The 25,502-nt window shown below is 36.6% G+C and overlaps 2 protein-coding genes across 4 annotated transcripts; one reads left to right on the top strand and one right to left on the bottom strand.

The window, feature by feature from the left end:
* Positions 1 to 1,647: 1,647 nt before the first annotated feature.
* On the bottom strand, positions 1,648 to 23,788 carry LOC120720505. 3 transcript variants are annotated; one of them, XM_040010234.1, is made up of 6 exons: positions 23,701 to 23,788; positions 5,765 to 6,103; positions 5,339 to 5,677; positions 3,726 to 3,836; positions 2,391 to 2,464; positions 1,648 to 1,991 (listed from the first exon to the last, which is right to left on the bottom strand). In XM_040010234.1, the coding sequence occupies exons 1-6, from the start codon at positions 23,741 to 23,743 to the stop codon at positions 1,866 to 1,868; spliced, it is 1,032 nt and encodes a 343-aa protein (XP_039866168.1). In that variant the 5' UTR covers positions 23,744 to 23,788; the 3' UTR covers positions 1,648 to 1,865. The 3 variants fall into 3 exon arrangements, with proteins under 3 accessions (XP_039866168.1, XP_039866167.1, XP_039866169.1); XM_040010233.1 differs by lacking the exon at positions 23,701 to 23,788 and adding an exon at positions 6,265 to 6,530; XM_040010235.1 differs by lacking the exon at positions 23,701 to 23,788 and adding an exon at positions 6,265 to 6,530 and having other exon boundaries at positions 1,875 to 1,991; positions 2,399 to 2,464.
* LOC120720525 lies at positions 16,117 to 18,369 on the top strand. Its single transcript, XM_040010256.1, has 5 exons — positions 16,117 to 16,259; positions 16,405 to 16,725; positions 16,814 to 17,415; positions 17,501 to 17,541; positions 17,649 to 18,369. The coding sequence occupies exons 1-3, from the start codon at positions 16,217 to 16,219 to the stop codon at positions 17,224 to 17,226; spliced, it is 777 nt and encodes a 258-aa protein (XP_039866190.1). The 5' UTR covers positions 16,117 to 16,216; the 3' UTR covers positions 17,227 to 17,415; positions 17,501 to 17,541; positions 17,649 to 18,369.
* Positions 23,789 to 25,502: the final 1,714 nt, after the last annotated feature.

Genomic DNA, 25,502 nt, shown 5'->3' with positions numbered 1-25,502 from the left:
GGAGCATTTCAAGTTGCTATACATCAATACAACCATTATAGCCCAGATTTTAATAATATGTATTCATTAAGTGCATAGTAATTACATAAATTGCAAAAAAGTGCAATAAACTACAAAAAAATTGAAAATCGTTTTTGCTTTTTTAACATATATTTCTAGTTAGAGAAATTTAAGAGGTTTATCCCTCAAAACTGTAAATACAAAAAAGTTTCCTACCACAGGAAATTTATTTTGAGTGTCTTCATAGTTTTATTTTTGAAATACACCAATTTTTATACACTGCAGGAAAAACAAAAATAAATATTATAGTGCAAATTTGCAAAAAAGCAGCATATGCATCAAAATAAACTATTTCCAGCAGAGCAATATGAGTCCTAAGCATCCCAGAAAAGACACAGAAAGTCATAAAGTCAAAGATAACTTTTAAAAACACCAGTATAGGCTCATGAGGCCCTGATGGTAAAAAAAAAACTACATTTCCGCGAAAATGACGTCACTTCCGGTTTCGGGCAGGTAATGGCGGACATGCAAAAGTTCGCGCTGACGTCTATTCCAACGTAGGAAGTGTTATGAACAGCTGATCGGATCGGCAAAGCGTGTTTCTGGAATATTATGTTTTTGTTGCTGCAAGTGCTTTTTATGCAGTTTTTGCAAAGCTATATGTGGAAGGAAACTGTGACCTAGGACAAGCTGATGGCATAAGATGTAAGTACAACTCCTCTGGTTTCATATGCAAAAAAATTATTGCGCTAGCTTACGTGGTTGCAGAGCTACCGGGATTTAAAAATAGTTACGCAAAACAGAGCGTGCCCGCTCCGACCGGCTCTAAAGGGTTAATAGGTACAGAGTCTGCCAGAATATTAAATAAGGACCAAGCAATCATCAGTCTGCAGAATCTGATTGTTGTTTATGTTTTGAAACAACAAACTTTACATTATCTTAATAAGCTGTCATGTTTTCATCTTATGAGGCAGCACGGTGGCACGGTGGTTAGCACTGTTGCCTCACAGCAAGAAGGTCCTGAGTTCAATTCCAACATCAGGGCGGGGTCTTTCTGTATGGAGTTTGCATGTTCTCCCCGTGTTTGCGTGGGTTCTCTCCGGAAACTCCGGCTTCCTCCCACCGTCCAAAGACATGCAGCTTGTGGGGATAGGTTAATTGGATAATCCAAATTGTCAATAGGTGTGAATGTGAGTGCGAATGGTTGTCTGTCCCTGTGTGTTGGGCCTGCGACAGACTGGCGACCTGTCCGGGGTGTACCCCGCCTCTCGCCCTATGACAGCTGGGATAGGCTCCAGCGCCCCTGAAAAAGGATAAGCGGAAGCGAATGGATGGTTTTCATCTTACATCGAAGCTGCAATCCCTATTAAGGATACGTCAAACTTAAATTTAGTATCACTTCATAATCAGTGTCAAGGTACAGTTTAGGTTCAATAATAAATTTGAAAAGAGAACCTTCAGCATTTGCCACCATCATTCTGCAGAATCCTGTAAGCAACACCCTACAAGTTGTCACACCATCTAGCTAAGTCTTGGTTTTAATCTAAAGCATATCCTCTTGTGGAATGTCATGTTCTTGTCAATTTTATGTATATTTAAAGTGTCTCATGAAACATAAAGGAGAATATAAAATTCACTAACACTAAATTATGATTGATATTTATTTCAGTTTGATTTACTCAACTCAAATCTGATAATACATAATATAAAGATCCACATAATCTTAACATATATATTTTTGATTTAAATAGCCAGCATTACAAAACATATGTCCCATCTCTAGCCTAATCTATTTTGCAGTGCTACTAACAATAATATATCAGCAGAAAAACTGTTAAATATTCATTCTTGATGAGGAGAGCATTTTACTGGTAGTCTATCATGCCAGAATATATGCTGTCATCTGGTAGCTCCCACTTATTCTTCCATTTTTTAGCTTTTCTTGAGGGGAAGTCCAGCGCCGCATAGTTGACTCCTACTTCTTCACCGTCCTACAGATTATTAACAGAAATTAGAAGACAGAAAACAGAATTGGAATTTAATAACCATTTTAAAACAGTTTTACAATTTATATTAAACACACAGAACATAGTCATAGTTTGAAGTTGAACGTGAAGTGTGATACTGAGGCCCAATCAAACTCTTTTCATGTCTAAACTTTACTAAATCTCCCACAGTTTACTTTTAGCAACTTTTTGAAAGGATGTGAGGTAAAGTCGATTACTACCCTGTAGTTTTGCCTGTATCTCAGTATGTCTCGGTTTTCTCATAGAAAATGCTAGCTGTGTGTTTCAGCCCTAAGAATCTGCATTGACTTTGCCACATGGCATCTGTCCAGTGTAGGATGCTAACATTATGATCATGCTTTTTGCAGTATTTACAATATGTACCACATTACTCAGTTGATCTGCAGTTGATCTATCCTGGTCATTGATTGGAGGCTGAGTGGAGACGGTTTCTCCTCCTGTTCAGAAAAAGAAAACATTAAGAGTGATTCATTTTTAAAGCCTTTTAGGTCAGATCCAAGAAGCTAATTATCAAGATTATAGTAATACTGCATAGGGCATCCATTTGCTCTAAAAACAGCTTCATTCATGGAAACATTCATTTGAGAGTTTAGTCTTTCCTAAATGAAGCTTATAAGGAAGCTCTGTAGTCACACTTATGTTTGCTTCCTGGGTATTTGCTGGTTAATTTATGCTTTACATCACTTCCACTTTCCCACGCTACCATTGTTCCAATGCTGACATCACTGGTCTGGTCCAATCATCTTTCTGTCCACCTTCTTCAGGCCATTCAGCCTCCACTCCGCATACATTAAATCTCACTGTTAATCTGTCATCCTGCCTTGCAAACACCTTTGTGAAACCCACCTCCTCCCTATCCCTGCCTCTCTCATGTTACTCAGGTTCCAGCCAACTTTCCATCTTCATCTCCACCACCAGCGTTGCATTCTGCTGCAATGGGGCATCAGAGTCCAATCTCCAAATAGTTTAAGTGAATTCTGCATATCAATAAATCATTTTCAATTCCTTATTGAGCTTGTACCTGAAGATTCATACTGTTAAACTCTTGCTTTACCACTTCTGAAATAGACTATTAGATTAAAATCTGTCTGCTGAAATGACTGCTTAGGTCAAGTGGAGTCATTGTCATGCTAATGAAAGCAGTTTGAAAGCACTTGTGCTTAACGTTTGAGTAATCTACGTTTTTGACTCATCCAGAAAGTCGCCACTTAAAGTTTGGTGACATAGATATGTAAGGACTCACACGGCAGGTCTGATCGATCCATGCAGTTGATAATAATTCTAATTCTGACCGAAATGTATCACGCCATGCATTACTGGGTGCAGAGCACAGGACTGCAGTTCAACATGGTGGCTGTTAGATTTTGTTCCAAGTTACAGCTTTCCTACAAAGAACCAACTCTATTTTAAGATATTTTGTTTAATACATAGCTATGTCCTGGTTTTAGTAGCATTTCTTAATGCTTTATCATGTGATTCGTTAGTAATTTTCTCCTATCAGCTAAGATAAGGAAACTTACAGTTCAGTAGCAAAGCTTTGTTGAGTCCAAAGCTGTGTTGAATTTCTGATGTGAAACATTATGGCAGTTCTAAAGGCAACCGGTACTAGCAAGGTAACTATTACTGTATACTAATGTTATACTATTAATGTGTATACACACAAATGTGGTGTAATGGAAATGTGATGCACCACTGTACCTTTGGACTGTTCACAAGTTGGCTTCTTTTTTCTGGAGACAATCAGACCAAAATTTACAAGCACAGAGAAGATCAGCAGCGTCACAAGCACAGCACTGAGCGGGAACTCATCTGGAACGAGAAAACATCCCAGCAGACACTTTACATCCCATTTATGTAATTGTGTAATAGCGCACATCTACATGACTCACTGTTAGACCCAATTAAATTTCATGCAGATGGCTTTTATTGATTTATATTAATTACTAATATTTTACTCATTACCAAGTTAATAACAATGAATAAATAAAATCATTCTCTCCTCGTAGTTTATGGAAAATTGCCTACAGACAATGTTTTTTCTCATCAACCTCAGCTGCACTTTTTTTTAACTACACAACAGAGTGTATTGCAATCCAAGGTTCATGGATAATGAATTATGTTGAGCTGAAAGTAAAAGTTTTCAGCATCAGTAAGGGAGATGTCTTTGGACTTGACTTTATCACCACGGTAACATACGATGAACACACAATCTTGTCTGTAGCAGGTTATATTAGTTTCATTTTGCTGAAAGTCCAATATTTTAGCTAATTATTTTTAGTGAAAGTAAGCTTTAAGAGCGATAAGGATTATCGACTGAAGGAAAACATTTTATACTTGTTAGGCCGTATCATAATAACACCACCATATGAAACTGAAGTTAAAGTAGTACTACTTGTGTGACATATATGACTTATTTTTATGTTTTGTCTTAATGCTTCTAGGTGTTTTTACATAGCTGCAATTAGAGCTAATAGAGCTCAAGTAAAAGAAAATTATCAGTTACATTTGTTAAGTACTACATTCCTTTTCCCCCCATTCCTCTAATAATGTTCTGATTGGACTATTTTTTTTAATTGTGTCCCCTTTGTGTAATTGTGCAGAGGTTAAATCTAGGTTAACAGAAAAAGCTGAACATGATACCTGTTATCTCTGACTAGATTTTAGGTTTTCTCAAATCCAGCTACCACAAAGAAGGCCTGGCTATGTTCAGCTTGCTTCATAGTGCAACCCTCTACTGAACATCAACACATTATTATTTAGCTGTTCCAAGTATGGCTTCACAGATCTTTGATGGGGTTAAAAAAAAACCCAAAACTAATACTAACTTGTCTGTATTCTTTATGTGGCATTTTATTATGAAGCGTTGTATTTTGAGATTGTATTGCATCCTAAGTGTTTGTGACTTCTAGCTTGACATACTTACAATAAAACCATCTAAACTAAATGCATATAACAATATGGACAGCTAAGATGCAGAGGCCTTTAGGTGACACAGAACGCTGCAGGAAATGAGTGGAAAACATTCACATAAAAGAACAGAAAAAGAACAAAGACAGCAAAGGCAACAAAGGCAGCAAAATGGCACCTGCAATATGACAAACACAAACAGGCTGCGGGCTGTAAGCCTTGAGAACATTATATGTTTATATAATGTATTTAGAATTGTCAGAACCTCAAGCTGATCTAGGTAGAGTTGCTTTATTAGAGGCCTGAAACTAGCATGTGAAGACTTCCAGTATATATTCACAGAAATACAGGCAACAATGATCACTATAAATAATAATATTTTAAATAAAACTTTAAATACATACCTATCTCCACTTTTGTTCCTTCACCAAACAGGATCTCACTGCATGTCACAACAGCACAGTAGTACGTCCCAGCATCAGATGAGTTTGTTACAGTTTTGGACAGACTGTAGTCACATCTCCCGTCCTCTTTATTTCTGAGACTGCCGTGGTAAATGACGTCTGGGTGGGATTCTGATCCACCTTTGAACCAGTGCACTTTGTCTTCATCTGGACACTGATCTGTGTCATTCTCGTTCTTGGAGAGGAGCGAACACTGCAGAGTCATTGTATCTCCCAGCTTGACTGACTCCATGTCTGGAGTTTGTTTCACGGTGACAAATTTATGTTGAGTTTTAGGATCTGTGTGATTCACAATAAGACATGTCTGTATTTGTTTTGATTTTGACACAGATTTAGAAAGAAAACAATAAAATAAATATACTTTACCTTTCACTGCCAAAATTGTGCCATTTATAAATTCCGTTTCATATACCGATCCTGCATGACAGAGGTAAGTTGCTTCATCTTCTTTGCTTACATTTCTTATGATAAGAGAATACACATGACCTACTTTTGTGGCATTGAATCTTGAGTTGTTAAATTGTCCACTGAGGGATATTCTTCCATAAGTTCCTATAGCAACTGTTTCAAGCATGTATCCAAAATTCAACTTATACCAGTAAGAAAACTCTGCATTATTTTTCACACATGTCAGATTCACATCATCTCCAAGTTTAGCCACATGTAAAGACATCTGCTGAGGAATCTCACTCATTTCAATCAAAGCTGAAGAAAAGAAACCAACAGTAGCAGTTAGAACATGACAGGACAAAATACTTAAAAATATGTATAATCATCATGCAGTTTAAAATATTACAGAGCCTTATACAATTTGTCTTATATGATTTACAATGCTACATCCCACAGTACAGAAAAAGTAAACTCACACAATGTACTTAGAAGAATCAAAGGAACCAGTCTTCCGATCATTGTGGTACCTCAGCCTTCTCTTGCACAACTGATGTCTTCCCACTCAAAGGAAGATTAAGTCACAAGAGGATCAAGGTTTAGAAAGTCGAAATCACAGTGATTGGCTGAAACACAGAAAATGCACTTCCTGTAATATTTTACAAGCCCTTTACAGTGAATATAGGCTGTTCTGTTTGTTTTCAAAGATAATTCTCCAGGAAGAGTAACATAATCTGCATTTGAAAACCTGAATTATATATACATGGAAATACAGTTGTATTCAAAACAAAATTGTGTTTTAGTTTGTTTATGATGAACAATCCACACAGGATAACCACAAAAAATCTTGAGCAGATAGTTTTACCAATCATTTGAACAAAGATTTAGCAGACTATGATTATCCTCATACCCTCAAACACCAATGAACAACAACTGACAGTTTTTTTATTAAAATAATATTTTGTATTATTTTATTATATCTCATCTCACACCCTGAAGTTGACCTTACACTTTCCATAATTTACATACCAGCCATGCAAGCAAAACCATCCTTATACCCAAATTACAGATTTTGGATTTAAATTTAGTATCCAGACTTAAAAAATGCAGAGAGCCACGACTAAATAAATAATGATCAATCAAACAAAGTTAGGTTGGTTGTGCCCAACAGCAGATCCTCTTTGCATTTGCTGTGACTGACAAACTCAACTGGATAGTTGCTTTCAGATGTAGCTACAATACTGCACATGTAAGATGTAAATACCCTATTAGAAGGTTTGTTCCCTAAAAAGATTAACTTTGTTTTAGTCATTTTTTATGTTTTGTTTGAGCGTCTGAAACAACAGCAAAGCCTGAGTTGTCTATCTGTAATCAAAAAAATCAGCACTCCCCTCATTGACCAAAGCAGTACAAGAGATCTATAATGCCTTACATTTGTTTTTGCAGGGGATCAGAATGAGTGTAAGCAAAACTTATCTCAACTTTTATCTGCAGTGCAGCTGTTTGCTTCCTGCAACTCTCCGTCTCAGTCACACAGCCCAGCCCAACGTTTTCTGTCCGTTATATGCGTGAATTAATAATCTTGCTATCAGTTGTGCAAAGAAAGTATAATATTATAGCAAACCTACATTTTATTTCCCTCTATGCTGGCGTTGTCTCATGGCAATCCATGTGACAGTAATTTTTTCATGCATTCAGTAAGCTAACCGTTAACTTCGGTCTCAAGAAATAACTTCTCATACACAGCATGTTCTGATCTTTCTCTAAGCAGCTTTTGTTTTATTCATTGTTTTCTAAACCCACTCAAATAAAGCAAAGCTTAATATTAAAGCAGTATAAATGGAGGTGTAATTCATTATTTACATGACTGAGTTTAACTGCCAACTCTTGTCCAAGAACATAAATCATTGGATTAAATTTCGTATAATACTAAGTGCTGCGACTTTGTTTTCAGTGCAGTTGTCTACTGACGCTACTGGACTCCCACTCAAAAACAAATATGTAATGAAGTAAAATACTGGTGTTTGTCTTTGGTTTTGTTAGGTTTCGGGTGGTTTAGGGTATAATTTCAGTATTTTCAAGAATCCTGTTAATTCTTGTAACTTAGCTTTTGTATGTGAAATTAATAAATTTTGTTCCTTTTTACCCTTTCAAGCTATGTGTGGATGTTAGTTTGATTTTAATTTATAAACTTTTGTGATTTTTCAAAACCTGCACCACATATTGACTAAAATATTTCCATAGTGCAAATCAATTGCTTTATGGCTGAAATGAAAGATGAAACTTTGAATGAAACTGAAATAAAGAGTGAGAAATAAACGCGGCTTATGATATTAAAGTTCTTCTTTGGAGCAAAAGGAGATCAATTAACTAAACTCATGTTTTGATGGTTAAAGTTCACTGTACGCATGCTGGTTGGTGGGCCTTACCACTTCAGAGCAGAATGGTAATCCTCTAATCTCAGGAAATGAGACATGAGACACTACAGGTTACATAAATAAATAATGAAACCCCAGTGTTTGAGTTTTATTGTATTTTGCTTTCCACTTGTGTTCTAGTTTCAGTTTAATTGACCTTATTAAGTGCTACGATGCCTAGGTTGCTGTGTTAGTCCTTTGCTTTGTGGATCTTTTTGTGTCTTCTCCCCTGTTCTAAGTCTCCCTGCTTCATGTCTACCTGTCATGTTTCATGTCTCTGTGGTCAAATTCCTGTCATGTCTCATAATGTTTCCTGTTTATTTTTGGAAGTCTTGTTTCCATGTTCTATGTACTTAGTTTTCACTTCCACTGTGGCATCATTATGTTCATCCTAGTCAGCTGTTTCCTCATGTGTCTCCACTTCCCCTGGTCACCTCATGTATGTATTTAAGCCCACAATCTTCCTGCGTTCAGTGTGGTGTCGTCTGTGTTCCCTCCCCCATGTCTAGTTTTAGACTTCATAGTGTCCCTTCATGTTTCATAGTATTATCAGTCTTCATAGCTTTCATTGTCTCTCTAGTCTTGTCACAGTTTATTCATAGTTGTCTCAGTTTGGTCTCAGCCTGTTTGCTTTATTTTTGTATGCTTAAGTATCAGCCCCCAAAAAAGGCTCATTTTTCGTTAAAGTTAATTCCGTCTCCTCGTCAGTGTCCGCACTTGGGTCCTCCACTCATTCTTTACTCGGTCTGCCTCCCGCAGACCGTGACCACAAATTCCTATTTTATTTAAATAAACATGTACTGAGAAAATGTAAGGTTTAAGTAATACATGGATTTTGAATGTATGTAAAAATAAAACATGATGATTAAAATGTGGAAGTGAGTGAGAGAGAGTGAGTGGACTGAAAGGGTAGGCTTTAGGATATTTGCTTTTTCTCCAATTGAGTTTCTGAATTTCTGAGTGAACTTCCTGAAAACCATCAGTCTTTTAGACCACATCCCCACAAGACTGAAAAGGAAGTCATACCACTGATCAATGCGTTAATCTCTATTTATCAGCTATGTACCACAGGCCTTCAATATGGCAGTGGTTAAAATTTCACTTACATGTCATTACTTGACACTGTGGTCGCAGCCACTTACAGCCCAATCTCAAACCTTACCTCTTATCTCAAAAATTCTTGAAAGGGTAGCTAACTGATCATCTGGTGAGGGATGGTTTGTTTGAAGATTTTCAATCAAGTTTCAGAGCTCATCACCGTAACAAAACAGAATTTGTGAACGTTACAAATGATCTTCTTATGGCCTGTGACAGTCGATTCATCTCTGCGCTCATCCTGTTGACGATAATATTTTACTTCAGCAATTATAGCATGCTGTAGATATTAAAGGTTCTGCACTGCAGTGGTTTGAATCACATCTATCTAATAGACTCAGGATCAGTTGAAGACATAACATACGGCCGAAAAATGGCCGAAAAGGCAGAACTGAACCCAAATGCAGAAACCCAAAGCGGAGGTGGCACAGTGTTTAACAATGTTTATTGATCTAGCACTGGTTGAACTTGACAGTAGCTGGAAACAGTGGGAGAGCTATGGTATAAGAAAACAAGGTAAGTAAAGCATGTCACAACAAGAACATGGAGCATGGAGAGCCGATTACAAACTTGGAGTAGTTGACAAACTGCCAGTGAAGGAACGTCAGCGTAGAGCTTAAATCTCTCCAGCCTGATCGCCTCAGATCAGCTTCAGGTGAGTGGAACTGCTGAAGAGATGACAGCCCTGCCAAGGAAACTCAAGAACCTGGTGGGAATTTCCAGCCAATCATATCGTGACAGCATATATATTCACTGCTACGTGGATAGCACCCAAATGAATCTACCCATGAAGCCAGATAACACACACCAATTGGTTGAACTGCAGTGTACTGCAGGAACGTCTTCGAGACATAAAGATCTTGAACCGCCACTAGGCGCATAAGCACAGACGGCGGTCAGGACCCGTTCCCCGACCCGGAGGCGCAGGTAACAAACCCACATGTTGACTGGGAGAAACCCCAACATACAGGCAGCAAGCAGGGGGGATACCAGGATACCCACGCGAGACTCTGAGACAGAGTCCACCCCCTCTCCAGGAGACAGGTTCCAGAGCCCAAGCCGTGTGTTGAGGTGTCCGCCTAAACAGTGGGGAAGCCCTCCATGGATGCGTTGTCGTTGGGAATATGACCCCCTATGAGCAAGCACTTTGGGGACAGGAGGAAGAAACCTCCTGCAGAACGGGGCTCAGGGAGGGGAGGCCGTCGGCTGTGGCTGGTTGGGGCAAGAGAAGGAAGACAGGATAAAAGACGTACTGTGGAAGAGAGCATGAGATTAATAACAAGTATGATTCAATGCATAGAGGTCTACTTACAAAGTGCTCTAGTGCGAAGTGCTCTAATAGGGTGATATGGTACTACAAGGTCATTAAGATAAGATGGGGCCTGATTATTTAAGACCTTGTATATGAGGAGCAGGATTTTGAATTCAATTCTTGATTTAATGGGGAGCCAATCTGCTCTCTCTTTCTAGTCCCTGTCAGGACTCTGGCTGCAGCATTTTGGATTAACTGAAGGCTTTTCAGGGAGTTTTTAGGACTTCCTGATAATAATGAATTACACTCGTCCAGCCTGGAAGTAATATTTGCATGAACTAGTTTTTCAGTGTGACTCTGAGACATGAAATGTTCTTATTTTAGAGATATTGTGCAAATGGAAGAAAGCAGTCCTATATATTTGTTTAATATGTGCATTGAAGGACAACTGAAGTGAAAGGTACAGTGGGTAGATTAACCACAGAACCCAGTCACTCAATTAAGCAACCAGGCTGGTGACTCACCTGTAAGGTCACGATTTGCCTCCAATCATTCTGATGCACAGATAAATATACGTGACACTAATTAAGGACAAAGACACATAGTGAAATTAAATGCAAAACAGAGGAGACTTTTAACTACAAAATGAATTAAAAAGTAATTCAAATTGGAAACATCTCAGAGAGACTTGACAAAAAGACAACACAAAGCAGGCCGATCTAATAAATACTGGAAAATGAGTTAGTAGAAAGCAGAATACAGACATATGAACAGAACTCAGAATGCAAAAACATAGAAACAATAAAAAAATCATCTTTAGATAACAATGAGAAACATCCAGTGTGTGAATGTGCGTGTGAATGACTGAATGTAGTGTAAAGTGCTTTGGGGTCAATAGGGACTAAGCAAAGCGCTATACAAATACAGGCCATTTACCATTTACCATAAAACTCTAAGTAACCCAACAAAAACCCACAGTATGACATGTACAGGTGCAATTCTGAAGAGTGTGAACCCTGTTGCACAGATAAAGGAATCATTCAGATGTTGCAAATGTTTTATCGTTGCTTAATCAGGACTCTGCAGAATTCACAAATTTTTGCATGACTGGTGCATAGACAGGAATTTTTTATGTGTGGAGAATATTGCTCTCGCTTGATGCATGTAAACTAGTTAACAATGACCAATGCACATGCAACTGTGCAGATACAGTTTGACAAAATCAACAAGGCTCTTGTACTTTCATTTCAAAGCACTGTGGTAGAGGTACGTCAGCGTCTGTGAGAGAACAAGCAAAGCCACATGTGGCGGCTGAACTGTGCGATGCAGGCTGTGGCTGGCTACTTCTCTGCTTCCGACACCCCGCCAAAACCTGTTTACTCAGAACGCATATGAATTTTGGTATCAACAGGATATGTAGCTCACTGAAAACAAGCCTCGGCAAGCTATTTTTAGCTGTAACTGTTAACCTGATAGTTTTCAGATCTGCTGTACTGGACATTGTTTAATTAATGCATTAATGCAGAGGAGTACAAAAAGAACTGCTTTCAATCACAAACTCCACAGAAGTACAGCTGTGCTAAAGATCGAAATAAAAATAATTTCAGTCAGGTTTTGAGAGTTAAAATGTGATGATGTTAAATATGTAACATATAAAGTTTAATCGATCAAAGGTTTGCAGACCACCAGGTTAACTTGGGTGTGATTGGGGAGAAAGTGAAGACAGATATTAGAAACCACAATGATTGCTGTCTGGTTTCTTATGAGGTGGGTCAGGGGATCAAAATATTTGCAGACCCACCAACCACAGTTTGGTTAAAAGTGAACAACCTTTGAGTTTTAAACACTGTTCAAGTTTAGTTCATTTACCACAACAGGCTTCATAATATGTACAACATACTCTATGCTTTGAGAGTCTTGGTTTTGAAAAGCAAAAGGCTTTTGGCAAAAGCCTTTAACCCAATTCATACTGAGTAAAGGAAACTCATATAATCAGTATGAATTTGGAACCAACTGAATGACTCAGAAATGATAGCTTAACCTTTGAACTCTGTATGATGTTGTCAGGTACCAGCTGTGTTTTCCTGTTGTGTGCAATGTGTTCTTTAGCACTGGTGCTCTGACCCTCCAGTCGTGGCCACTGATAACAGCCACATTTACCAAACCTGCAACGTCCTCATTAGGAAACTGGAGGGGAGGTGGTTAGGGTTATTTCTGTTAAGAATTTGTGTTTCACTTCAACTTCCAGATAAATTATAGACACTATATGCAGCTAAATTAAAGTTAGTGAAATATTATAGTTTGAGTTAAAACACGTGCAACTGCCCTCCCTCACATATGCCATAGCAAATGGGCCATTTTAGTAGCTTTGACAAATACTAATTGGCACCCCAGAGATAAGAATAAGATATAGCTAGTATTAAGGGACTATAATATCAGATAGCGATTTGCAGAACTGATGGCTTCCTGTCTGTTGGCATCTCAAAACTTCAAGATAGGCACTAATCAGTTATTTAATATACTAATGTTTGTGGACGCTGTGCATAACATAGCTTACAACATAACTATGTTGCGTGACTAAGCAGTGCATTGCTTTTTCTAAACAAGTTATGAAGGAAACCACATTGCTGCAATGGAAATTCTTACAGAACAGTCGTCATATCACATGTCAAGTGCTAACGTGATGTGCTACGAGTTGCTAGTGCACAAAATATTTGCTTTAACTTTAGTTGCCTTGCGGAAACAGGTTTAAAGTTAGCCCCTGCACAGGAACTAAAAATAGAAAGCAAGAGAGAAAAAAAATACCCCCTGTGGATTCACAACACGCAACCACATTACTGCTGATTTTTCCACTCACTGCCTGTGAAGCATCAGCTAAAGTATTGTGAATAAATTACCTATTCTAAGTTAGTTGTTTATGTTTTTTTACATAAAATGAACTCAATGCAAACAGATTGAAAATAAAACTCTGTATTCTTTTTTTTTTTTGTTAATAAAAGGAAGCTGGTATTATATGGATATGATGCAACAGAATTCACTCAAAGCAACAACATAACATGTATAAGACAGCCGACCAGCTCTCTGCAATGTTGATTTTTCAACTGAACACAAATTTGTTTGGCCTTTTTTTCATTATAAATGTTTTAAGTTATTAAGGTCAATTGTATAAATTATTTTAGAAATAAATTTGAAATATATTTTATTTCTATCTTCTTGATAGGGATAAAAGGCCATAATTAGTCATGTTACTACAATAAAAACTGTTGTTACATTAGCTCTCATTATTGAGTAAAATGAGTGTATAACAGTAATGATGACTGCTCTTATTTGCTGCTGTCTTAAAGGATGACTGAGCTGAGGTCACTGCAGGCCCAACATGTTGACTAAGTTGTGACAAATGCTCTGTTGCCATCTGCTGGTGACTTATTGGTAATTTTACTTAAATATTTCTACGTTGTACAAGTATTATTTAAAAAATCAATACAACTATTATTTTAAACTATTAAATATACTATACTGAAATATAAGTTAAATGTAACTAATAAAAGAAGAGATTTTGGCTGAATAAAAAGGAAATACAGAGGTTTTGAAGTAAGTGTTTTTTAACTTTTTACTGTTTTATTTGCTCTAAGGTCAGCTACTAAAATTGAGTCCATTAAAGGTTTTTGTCTAGATGTTTGTTGCTGCCTGTTTTTTAATGGAGCAGTTACCTCATGTCATCTTTCATGGCAATGGCAAAGAAACGTTGTAGAAGCCTACTTGACATCAGTGTGAAATCAATAAACCACCAGCCATTTCTCTCCATGTGGGCCATTTTTATTGCACTCGTTTTTAATGCATTTTCTAACAAATTTAACTCCACATTTTAAAAACACTTCCCAGTTTCTTCCTTGAGGTTACAGCCAGCATTCATCCATATTAGGAGACGATTTGGAGAAAATTAAATGATTGCAGAAAATGGCTGTCAGATATGGATGATTTATTGTCATGTACAGTTGCTTGCACAATGAAATTAGGTAGCAAAACCACAAAGTTGTGAAAGTAAAGAAAGCAATATACAAGAAAGAAGAAGAAAACCAATATAAGAATAAAGTTGAATATATCAAATATTCATGCATTGCTAAATGTCTTGATGCATGCTCACACGTCCAGGTTAGGAAATCCCAAATAGTTGATTCCGTCAACTGCTGTGGAACTTTGGAAAAGAAAGTTTCCACACGGAGTCTTGACACTGTGCAAACACTGATTGTATCTTTTTTTTTACCCAGTTTTGCACTGGTGCAGCGTGTTATGAAATCCTGTCCTTAATTTCATGATTATCATCATAATGACACAAATTATTTCTCATTTTAAGATTTGTGGTTAGACATTTCATGAACGAAATAAAACAATCATAGCTAAAATCTTTTACTTGCCATTATTCTTGGTTTTCTTCTAGCTCTACCATGGGGTTGATGTGGGTTGTTTTTAGTGGAAAATCTGCTGCTGGATGGTTTCCTATGTAATTTGCATCACAAATTACACATTAGTTCTGGTTTTTGAAGAAGCAAAATCATGCAACATGGGTTCAACCTGTGCTTCAAGTTACTAATTACTTAGTACATATTGTTTTTAAAAATCTTATCTAATTACTGTGTCAGAAAAGTAACTTAATTACTCAATAAGTAATTTAACTAAATACTTTTTAAAATCCCTATAAACCTTGAGTGGGCAAACAATAGAAATTAAAGTCTTTAAATAATGAATACATTTTTTTAAAGACGGAGACTCTACAGTACGCAGCGGTAGCATCTCTTCCACAATATAGGCTGCAATCATTTTTTAAGCTCACCTTCAGACGCTTTCTGTGCTGCTGAAGTAAAATCAAGTTTTGCCTGAACAAGGATCACTCAGAAGTGTTCGTCTATGCTCTCGTGTCAGGCGCTTCAGTAGATTACTCGTGCTATTAACAGCAGCTGATAGTTTTTTCTCCCAGGACATAGCTTACATATTACTGTAATATTCTTGTCTGCTTGTTTCAGAAAAGTGAAGAGACGGGAATATGTCCATTTCAAAAAACAGCCACTCGCTTCAGCCGAGTTCAACATCTTCTGCTTTAGAATACGACTGTGCAGCAAACTGGCGCGAAATGACGCGCAGCTGCACTACAGCGATGTTAAAGCGGCAGAGTTTACTTCTACGTTTAGAAGACAAATTATTGAAATTAAATAACGATATTCAGTGAGTTTAATTATTTTACAATGTAACACAAGTACATTGTAAGTAACTGTGATTAAAATACCTAAAATGAACAGTAATTAGCTACTCTACTTTTTCAGTGGAAAAGTGATTTAATTACAGTAACGCATTACACCCAACACTGGCCTCAACACTGCTAAAGAACAAAATGCCCCTAAACTCAACATTCCTCTAAAGTGCAGAGCTTGAGGTATTTGATGCATTTCTTGCAATACTAAACCAGACATAGACAATCAAAAATGAAAAGTGAACAAAGAGAATAAAAAGATAATATGCTTTAGAAACAGATGAGATTAGGGAGTGTACACAGGGAGCGTACTTTTGAGTGTCTTCTGTGTTAACCAATCAAATTCCTTTCATGATCTAACCCAACACGCTCAGTTCACCAACTTAACTTGCTGAAAACCCCCAAGAAGGAGCAGTGTCAAGATGGTGGTGATATGGGTGATGTTGCTTCTTCTTCATCAAGGAGGTAAGTACAAATTTATTCTGTCCATAAATCTGAAACTGGATTATTTTTGTCAAATACATCTGTGAGCATTTATTGATAATATTTTTATAATAATATTTTGAAAACATTTTAACCTAATACGAAATGCTGTTGTGTTTTAACTCAGATGCTCTGGTTCCAGTGAAAATGGTTCAACTTGGTGAACCAGCAACCTTAAAGTGTGATATATCCAAAGACATCAGCAGTAAAGTATACTGGTACAGGCAGAGTGTTGGGGATACACTTAAATTAATTGTGACACTATATCGAGATACAGAACCTGTGTATGCTTCTCCGTTTTTGAAATCAAGATTTCCTGCAAAGAATGCAAACAATTTTAGCAAACTGACTATTCTGGAGACAATCCAAGAGGATGAGGGAATTTATCATTGTGGAACCACAACATGGTGTGATCTTGAATGGAGTGGGACATATTTGTTAGTTAAAGGTAATAAACAGACCAACTTTTACAAACTTTTTAATCTTTCAGAGTATTTTTTGAAGAATGTCATTGTAATACATTTTATATTATGCAGGAAACACTAAAAGGACATCAAACAATATTGTTGTACAGCAGCCAATAGAATCAAATCCACTGCGTCCAGGAGACACAGCAACTCTACAGTGTTCGGTTCTCTCTGATTCTGAGAACAAGACGTGTCCAGGAGTGAATAATGTTTTCTGGTTCAGAGCTGGATCTAATAAATCCCATCCAAACTTCCTCTACACTCATGAAAATAGAACTGATCAATGTGAGAAAAGATCTGACCATCAGGATAGATGTGTTTATCGCTTCTCTAAGAACGTCAGCTCCTCTGATGCTGGGACTTACTACTGTGCTGTGGCCACATGTGGGGAGATATTATTGGGAATTGGAACTAAACTGAATATCCAAGGTATCCCAATGATTCTGAAGTTAATGCATATAATATTTCTCATCAGGATGTGATATCTCTTACTTTTTGCCAATCCTAACTTTATTTTCTCACTACTTTTATTATTGTTCCAGAAAGCAGAGCATTGTCACAGACAGCCAGTGCAATTGTTTTTCTGCTCTGTGCTGTCATGGGTATAAGTCTCTTTGTTATTGCTGTCCTCATTTACATAACCAAGAAAAACAACAGTGATCATCACAAAGGTAATTGAAGTTACTCACCATTTGCTATAAACAAAAATAAATAATTATTAGACATTTAATTCTTAATTAAATGTTATCTTTCTAGACTATCAGCAAGCTCCTGTTAATGATCAGAAAACACAACAGGTACTTAATGTTAACATTATTCTGATAAATATGAACTTAAACAAATTAAAGGTTAAAAGTTTTGATATTTTCTAATATTTTCCAATTTTATAATATTTTTTATTTAGGACATTTCCCGGATTAAGGACGCACAGATGTTTTCTGCTGTTATCTTTGCTGTGACGAAAATTGATATTTGCACAACAAAGGTTGTGAATGCAGCAGAGGAGCAGCAGATCTACACGGCTGTCAAGGCTTTTGGGCTGGATTAGAGCTACTTTATGGGATTTTTTCATCTTATAGATAATACGCTTTTATGTTTTAAAGTTCTGTTGTAGTTCTGTACATATACATTTGCACACACATCTAATGTGTATGTCTGTTGCTTATTTACATTATTATTATTATTATGTGCTGCCTTTAATGAAGTAAAAGAAAAACTCCTCCAAACAAATTAAGTAATCATGTTAAAAATTCCTTTCTTTCCTCACATTTCCTATTACCAAGTGTTTTCCTTAACATTTCAGCAAAATAGTGCAAGGTTGTTTTAAAGTGTTAATTTAAGTAATATACCATTTTCAGGGTGATATCAACTCACATTGAAAATGTTTACCCAGTAAACACCCCACAGATTTGACTGAAGGGTAATTTCATCTCAGACCAGCACATTTTTTTAGACTGTCTCTGATAGTGTAGCAGATAGTCTGATAGTGTCTGCAGAAACGTTTTTGAACTTGATACACATAGCGTTCTGTGTTGTGTTAGAATCAAGAGCAGCCTAAAAAAACCTTGTATTTACTCTGAATATTATGTAGAAAAAGTATTTAAACATATTTATTCTTTCAAGGTTGAAAAAAACAACAACAACAACATTAAAATACCTGCATAGAGACTATAATAATATAAAACTATGCTTGAAATCACAGAATTTTATCATGAATTCTGTGATTTCAAGCATAAATTCTTTATGTACTATAATCAGTGTTTATGTTCACGCTGGAGAGATTATATCTCTCGGCTGGCCTGGGAACACCTTGGTGTTCCCCTGGACAAGACAGAGGACGTGGCTGAGGAGAGGAAGGTTTGGGCGTCTCTGTTTAGGCTGCTGCCCCAGCGACCCGGACCCGGATAAGCAGAAGAAGATGGATGGATAAAAAAATAAAAATTGTTGGAAGCAAATCTGATTGTGTTACACTGCATATCCTTGCAAGATGAGAGAAAATCTTGGGTTTTTTTATGCTAAAACGTGTTAACCAAACTTGACCCTTCCCTCTTTAACGTTATACAACACCTGTAAAATCGACAGTTTTCCTCGTCTGTTGATTAAAAAGGTGAACAAACCACTGTTTGGCTTAACATATTGATCCTCCATCACATCAGCGTTCTGAAGGCTTTTATTGTGAAAAATTGTTGCTCATTAATTGTGCTGACAACACCACCTGTTGGCCGATTGTGCTTCCTGTGATGTTCACTTAGTTGTCTGGAGTTTCAGCTGGACTACCTGCTGATCATGTTTACTTGTCTGTTAAATAAAATTCTCTTCAAAATTTCTCATTCTTTTATTTCCATGCTGAATGGAAGAGGACACATTTAATTATAGACTGAGCAGCTTTTTTCAACTTTGATTCAAAATCATGGTTTTCAGTGTCCAGCCAGTTTAAGTTTAGGTCAGACATCACTTTCTGCATCTATTTAAATTTGAATTTGCACCACTTTAGTAACAATTAAAAAAAATTTCTCTCACACTACAGTTTATGATGAAAGACTGCTGAGAACATTTTCTCTAATCAACCTCAACTACACTTTGTTCATTACACAACAGAGGGACATAATCTGAATAAAGATTAATGAGTTATGTTACAAAATACTTTGAGCTTGAAGTCACAGTTTTCAGTGTCACAAAGGTGGCTCTCCTATTACATGGTTATATGGCCATGGTGACTCATCAAAATCCATACATGATCAATAATTATATCATTTTTTAATATTATTTATTAATTTGTTTATTTTAATTTATATTCAGTAATCTTTGAGAGCCAGAAAGATTACATACTAAAAGAATATTAATTTTATAAGTTATTAAGCTGTACCTTACTAACACTATCGACCGAAGCCCAGCTGTACAGCAGCACAAACTGTATGTGTCACATTCAGTTGGTGATGCAGAAATGTATAAACGTTTTTATGTTTGATTCTAATACTACTAAATTTCTTTTAAAAATGACAAGAATTAAATGATGTGACAGAGCCTGAAATAGAAAGTCTGAGTTAGCAGAGAAAGTTGATAACTGTAATCAACCACACATTATCTGTGACAACAACAGCAACAACAATCACCATCTAAACTGTGCAAGACAACATGAGCAGCTAAAAAGCAGGTGCCTCTATGTGCCACCACAGGAAATGAGGAGAAAACACAAACAAAGAAAAGTACAGAGGAAAAAACAGACCAAAGCTGACAGAGGAAGCAAAAAGGCGCATATGAAACAACCAAAAAACTGTAGTCTGTAAATTGAAGAAGTAGTATGTAAGTTTCCAACCACTGTGACACTTCGGGCTGTGAACACATTAAGCTGATCTAACTCAAATAACCTTTAAAAGCCTGAACCTACCATGTGAAGACTTCTATTCACAGAAATCAATACAGCAGTAATCAGTACAGATAAACAAAGATAAAAATAAGAATTTAAAAATATATTAATTCCAATTTCAGTTTTTTTCACCAAACAGGATTTCTCCATATGTGAGCAAAGCACAGTATTATGGTTTTAGCATTAGATGATTTGGAAAGACTGTAGTCACATGTCTCGTCCTCTTTATTTCTGATACTGTCATAGGGCCTGGAAGGGACTCTGGCCCATCTCTAAAAGAGACAGAAAACCATTCACACTCAGATTCACACCTATTCAATTTAGAAATATCAGTTAACTTCTCCCCACTAACTGCATGTCTTTGGACTGTGGGAGGAAGCTGGAGTACCCGTGTAGCAGCCACGCAAACATGGGGATAACATGCAAATTCAGCACAATTTGTTCCTGTGAGGCGACAGTGCTAATGACTACACCACTCTGCTCCCTGTATGTGCTGTGTGAGCTCTATTTATTTATTTTCATTCTCATTCTTTTTTATTCTTTCTCTATTTCTATGCAAGTACAATACTGTTGTGATTATTCTTAGTTTATCTTATTTCTGTATATATGTATATTTGATTTTTTTCCTTTTTTTTTTTTACAGTTTTCACCTTTGAGGATGATATTTTGTCCCACTGTATACTTGATGGGTTGACAATAAAACACTTTACTTGCTGTGTTAGGGTTAGGTCTCATTCCAAAATGAATTAAATCAATTTTTCACATCAAAATTCTACACACAGCACCCCCATAATGACAAAATGAAAAAAAAAAAGGTTTGCTTGAAATTTTTGCTAATTTATTAAAAATAAAATACAGAAATATAACATGTATGAGGAGTAGTAAGTAGAAAGTAAGTAGTAGTAGTAAAGACTGGTGTTCAAAATGGCAGAAGAAAACTGATTTGTAGCGCTGCATGATCTTTCATATACAATAATAACAATAAAGACAGACATTGGTGCAAAAGTACAATAACAATAAACACAAAAATAAAGGTAATAGTGCTATTCACTTTGCAGGGTGCAAACATACAGTGTTGTTTGACAAGAACAGACAGGTAGACTTTTATAATTTGGATAGACTTTATTCATCAAAGGAGATGTAGCTGTTGGCATGATGACATTGTATATAATTTGTATTATTTTTTTATCTTGTCAAGATCCATGTCATGATTGTAAATTGTTTAAGCTGTACATTACTTTGTTTGTTTTTTGTAGTCAACGTTTTGGTGCTTTTATTTTTAAAGTCAAGTTCGCTTACAAGTTGCACTAGTTTCCTCTTCGGGTAAAAAGAAGAAAAACACCTGTAAGCGCGCAGAAAGGATGGTTTTTATTGAAAGACATGTTAAGTGGACTTTAACTACACACGGTTAAACGGTTAAAGAAACCTCAGAAGAACGGCGGCTAATTCCCTTTTTGCAGCATGCAGCCAACGAGGTATTTATTTATTTATCGTGTTTGTTGTACAGTGTTTTTACTGCTGTGTCTTACACTGAGTTTTATTTTGTTAATGCTGTATAGTTTTCACGGTGGCTTTGGAGAGAAGTCTTCAAATAAACCAGTGACAGAAAACCACTTGCGTCTGCCTGTGCTTCGAGGGAATTATAGGAGATGTAACACAGAATATAGCATAGAATAACTAAATGCATTAACAATATGACACAATGTTTTTTATGACCAAATTCATTCAAATCAATTCAATTTTAATTGAAAATTTTTGGTGCTAAATAAAAAAACAACAGCTGATTCAAGGAGTTTTGCGAGAGTTGTCATTTTGTATGTTACAGTTAGTCAAATATCCTACTGTTAGTCTCACAGCTACAGTGAGTAAACAAAAACCAGTCCACCAGACGTATTATGCTATGACATGGGCCTTTTATATGTTGTCATTAATGAAGCATGCCGATATGAGTATAAAAGGAATAATTTCACAGTCAGTTTTATTAATTCAATACAACAGCCCTTGGATTAAACTTTGTTGTCTGCAATGTTTTCTTTGATATTCTGGGACCAAAAATCATGGATGTTCTAAATTTAAGAAAGCAAAGAAAGAAAAACCTTTAGTGTCTGGATAAAATAAGAACTACAATCACAATCACACAGAGAGCCAACAGTATCCCGAGCACAATGACAACTGGGTCCCACTTTTGTCCTAAAATCAGAAAACAAAATACACTAAATTCTTTGATTCTCATTTATAGTTTGCAAACAACAAATATTTTCAAATGTCATGAAAGAAACACTGAATAGTTTTTACCAAAAGTGCATTTCACTTGTTAATAACATTTTAAGTCCGTCTCTGTGAGTCATGAAATGCTTTATGATAAATGTGGAAAGAATTAAGGAACTAATTCTGGGCTTTTTATTAGGTTTAGAAGTTTAAGAGTTGTATGCCATTTAAGTCCACAAGTCCACAGGTAACAGTAGCAAATCAAATATTACATTTACATTAATGCATAATATAAGAATTACAGATATTTTTTAAAGTCCTATCAAATGATTCCCTGAAACATAAAAACAGTTTCAGTGAAGTGAATTAACATGTAGGAAAAAAATCAGGAAAAGATTTTAGACAATTATAAGTGTGACCATTTAAGATCTCTATATAATTAAACAAAGTAATTTAAAAAAATATACATACCTATCTCAACCACAGTTCCTCTACCAAACAGGATCTGTCCACATGTCACCATGGCACAGTAGTACGTCCCAGCATCAGATGAGTTTGTTACAGTTTTGGACAGACTGTAGTCACATCTCCCGTCCTCTTTATTTCTGAGACTGCCGTGGTAAATGACGCCTGGATGGGATTCTGATGCACCTTTAAACCAGTGCACTTTGTCTTCATCTGGACACTGATCTGTGTCATCTTTGTTCTCAGAGAGGAGCGAACACTGCAGAGTCATTGTATCTCCCAAATGTACTGACTCCACGTCTGAAGTTTGTTTCACGGTGACAGATTTCTGCAGCGTTTTTGTATCTGTGTGAATTACAAAAAGACACAAAATAGCATTAACTGTAATTATTTGGGTTTAGAAGCAGATATGACAAAAACAGTCAAATTAAAATACGTTACCATCCACGACCAAAAGCGTGCTATTAAAAAATTTCATTATGTATGCCGTTCCTGCTTGGCATAAGTACGTTGCTTCATCTTCTTTGGTTGCATTTGTTATGGCAAGAGAATAAATATCACCCACTTTTGTGGCACTGAATCTTGAGTTGTTAAATGGTCCCTTTCGTGATATTTTGTCAAAACTTCCTTCAGCAATTGTTTCAATCATGTTTCCAAATTTCAGCTTATACCAGTAAGACAACCCAACATCATCCCTAGGGATTTTACATGTCAGAGTCACATTATCTCCAAGTTTAGTCACAGTTACAGAGCTCTGGAAAGGACCCTCATCCCCTTTGGTCAAAGCTAAAAAAAAAAATAAAAAAAAATACGGTATCAGTTAGATTCGAACATGACAGGACAAAGCACCTTAAATTTAACAAATATTACTCAACCCTATATCACAGTGTCACATGTTTCAGTGAAGTAAACTTACACAATGTACTTAGAAGAATCAAAGAAACCAGCCTTCTGATCATTGTGGTACCTCAGCCTTCTCTTGCACAACTGATGTCTTCCAACTCAAAGGAAGACTTGCTCACAAGATAAGCAAGGGTTACAAAGTGTAAATCACAGTGATTGGCTGAGACACAGAAAATGCACTTCCTGTAAAGTTTTACAAACCATTTTAATGAAACTTAGCTGTACAGTTTGTTTTCACTGATTATTCTCCAGCATAATCTGTATTTTAAAACCTAAATTGTACATAGATATAGGTTAAAAATATATATACATTGAGATTAATGTTTTATCATTAAAGCAAAGCAATAGCTACTAATTCCTACAGTTATAGATTTGGCATTGAGGATTGTAATTACTCCAAAAATTGTAACGCAATGCATGATTTCATGATAGTCTATTCTCCACTAAATCTCTTGATTTCTTCCTCTCGTAAAAATTGCAAAAGTGATCTGAATACTTTGATTTTGGTAGTGAGAAAGAAAAACCTTGTATTCTTAGTCTGTTTTTAAAGACCATCTTCTCATCTAGACCACCATCAAATTCAGTATTTGAAAATGACAGGTGGGCAAGAAGTTTTATCAATTCTTTGATCAGAGGTTTTAAAGGCTGAAATCAATCCGAGACCCTCAAAACATCAATGACAAACAACTGACAATGTTTTGTTTTTTTTCATCTAACATTGCATTGCAGACAGGTACGTGCATTAGAAGAAGCCTTAGCTTATTGAGCAATTCTCAATAAGAGCCCGCCACACAAGTGGTGTCCTCTTTTACGCTCATCAACCACAACATTAACGGCACTGACACTGAAACCAGGCCACATACATACCAGCCAACTACAAACTGCTATAGCCCAAGCAAACCCCTCATGGCAAAGGCAGTCAACAATTGCAGCAGCCTCATCTAGAAGATGCACTAGCCCCAGTTTATTTAGCACTACCACAAAAACTGCTCAACAACATTTTGCCCAGCATTCAAACTCAAGCATTCACAGAATGCACTGGAAAAAGCCTGATCCACAAATAACCCATTCTGGATCCGAGACAAGTTGCTGCCCCAAGTGGAGAAGTTTAAAATATTGAGTTCATGAGTAAAGGGATAATGGAGCAGGAGATTGAGAGATAAACCAGGGCCACATATTCAGCGATGCAGAAACTATATTAGTCTGTTGTGGTGAGGACAAAGCTCAGTGTGAAAGCGAAGCTGTAAATTTACTGGTCAGTCTATGTTGCTGCCCTCGTATGTTCACAAGCTCCAAATGAATGAGATTGTAGATAGGGTCAGGACCAAACCATTTAGGAGGGGCTTCGAGTAGAGCTGCCAATGTTCTACATCAAAAAGAGCCTGATGAGGTAGTTCAGGCATCTGACTTCACTCCCTCTTTAACACCTCCTGGGTGAGATGTTTCAGGGATTTCCTACTGGGAGGACACCGTGGGCAAGATTTGGGACTCTGAAACTCTGGAGAGATTTTTCTCTTTCAATTGGTTTAGGAATGCATCTGTGTCCTCCTGATGAGCTGGAGGACTTGGCTGAGGAGAGGGAGCACTGCTTGTCTCTATTTAGACTGCTTCTATGCAATCCAAACCTGGATAAGTGGCATAAAAAACTTAGTTACACTTATTTACAAGCCAAACCAGTAATTACTTTTTAGAAATAGGGAGTAGCACATGGTAGGGAGGAAAATCACTTGCACCTGGGTGTCACTGGCTTATTGTTGCATATGTTTGTTTGTTTTTTTTTATTGCTCAATCAAGAATCTACAAAAATTCAAAGAA

This window comes from Simochromis diagramma, unplaced genomic scaffold (assembly GCF_900408965.1).
Source record: "Simochromis diagramma unplaced genomic scaffold, fSimDia1.1 OVJJ01000585.1, whole genome shotgun sequence".
NCBI classification, from domain to species: Eukaryota; Metazoa; Chordata; class Actinopteri; order Cichliformes; family Cichlidae; genus Simochromis; species Simochromis diagramma.
This window is presented reverse-complemented; position numbering and strand designations above follow the sequence as displayed.

What these genes read in the sequence shown, in the direction of transcription:
- LOC120720505 (XM_040010234.1), bottom strand. Translation starts at nt 23,743, where the DNA reads ATGATCAGAAGGCTGGTTTCTTTGATTCTTCTAAGTACATTGT. An exon ending in GATTCTTCTAAGTACATTGT is followed by an intron (nt 6,104 to 23,700) that starts GTAAGTTTACTT and finishes TCTTTTCTTCAG; the next exon opens with CTTTGATTGAAATGAGTGAG. An exon ending in AGGAACAAAAGTGGAGATAG is followed by an intron (nt 3,837 to 5,338) that starts GTATGTATTTAA and finishes TTCTCGTTCCAG; the next exon opens with ATGAGTTCCCGCTCAGTGCT.
- LOC120720525 (XM_040010256.1), top strand. Translation starts at nt 16,217, where the DNA reads ATGGTGGTGATATGGGTGATGTTGCTTCTTCTTCATCAAGGAG. An exon ending in GCTTCTTCTTCATCAAGGAG is followed by an intron (nt 16,260 to 16,404) that starts GTAAGTACAAAT and finishes GTTTTAACTCAG; the next exon opens with ATGCTCTGGTTCCAGTGAAA. An exon ending in GACATATTTGTTAGTTAAAG is followed by an intron (nt 16,726 to 16,813) that starts GTAATAAACAGA and finishes TATATTATGCAG; the next exon opens with GAAACACTAAAAGGACATCA.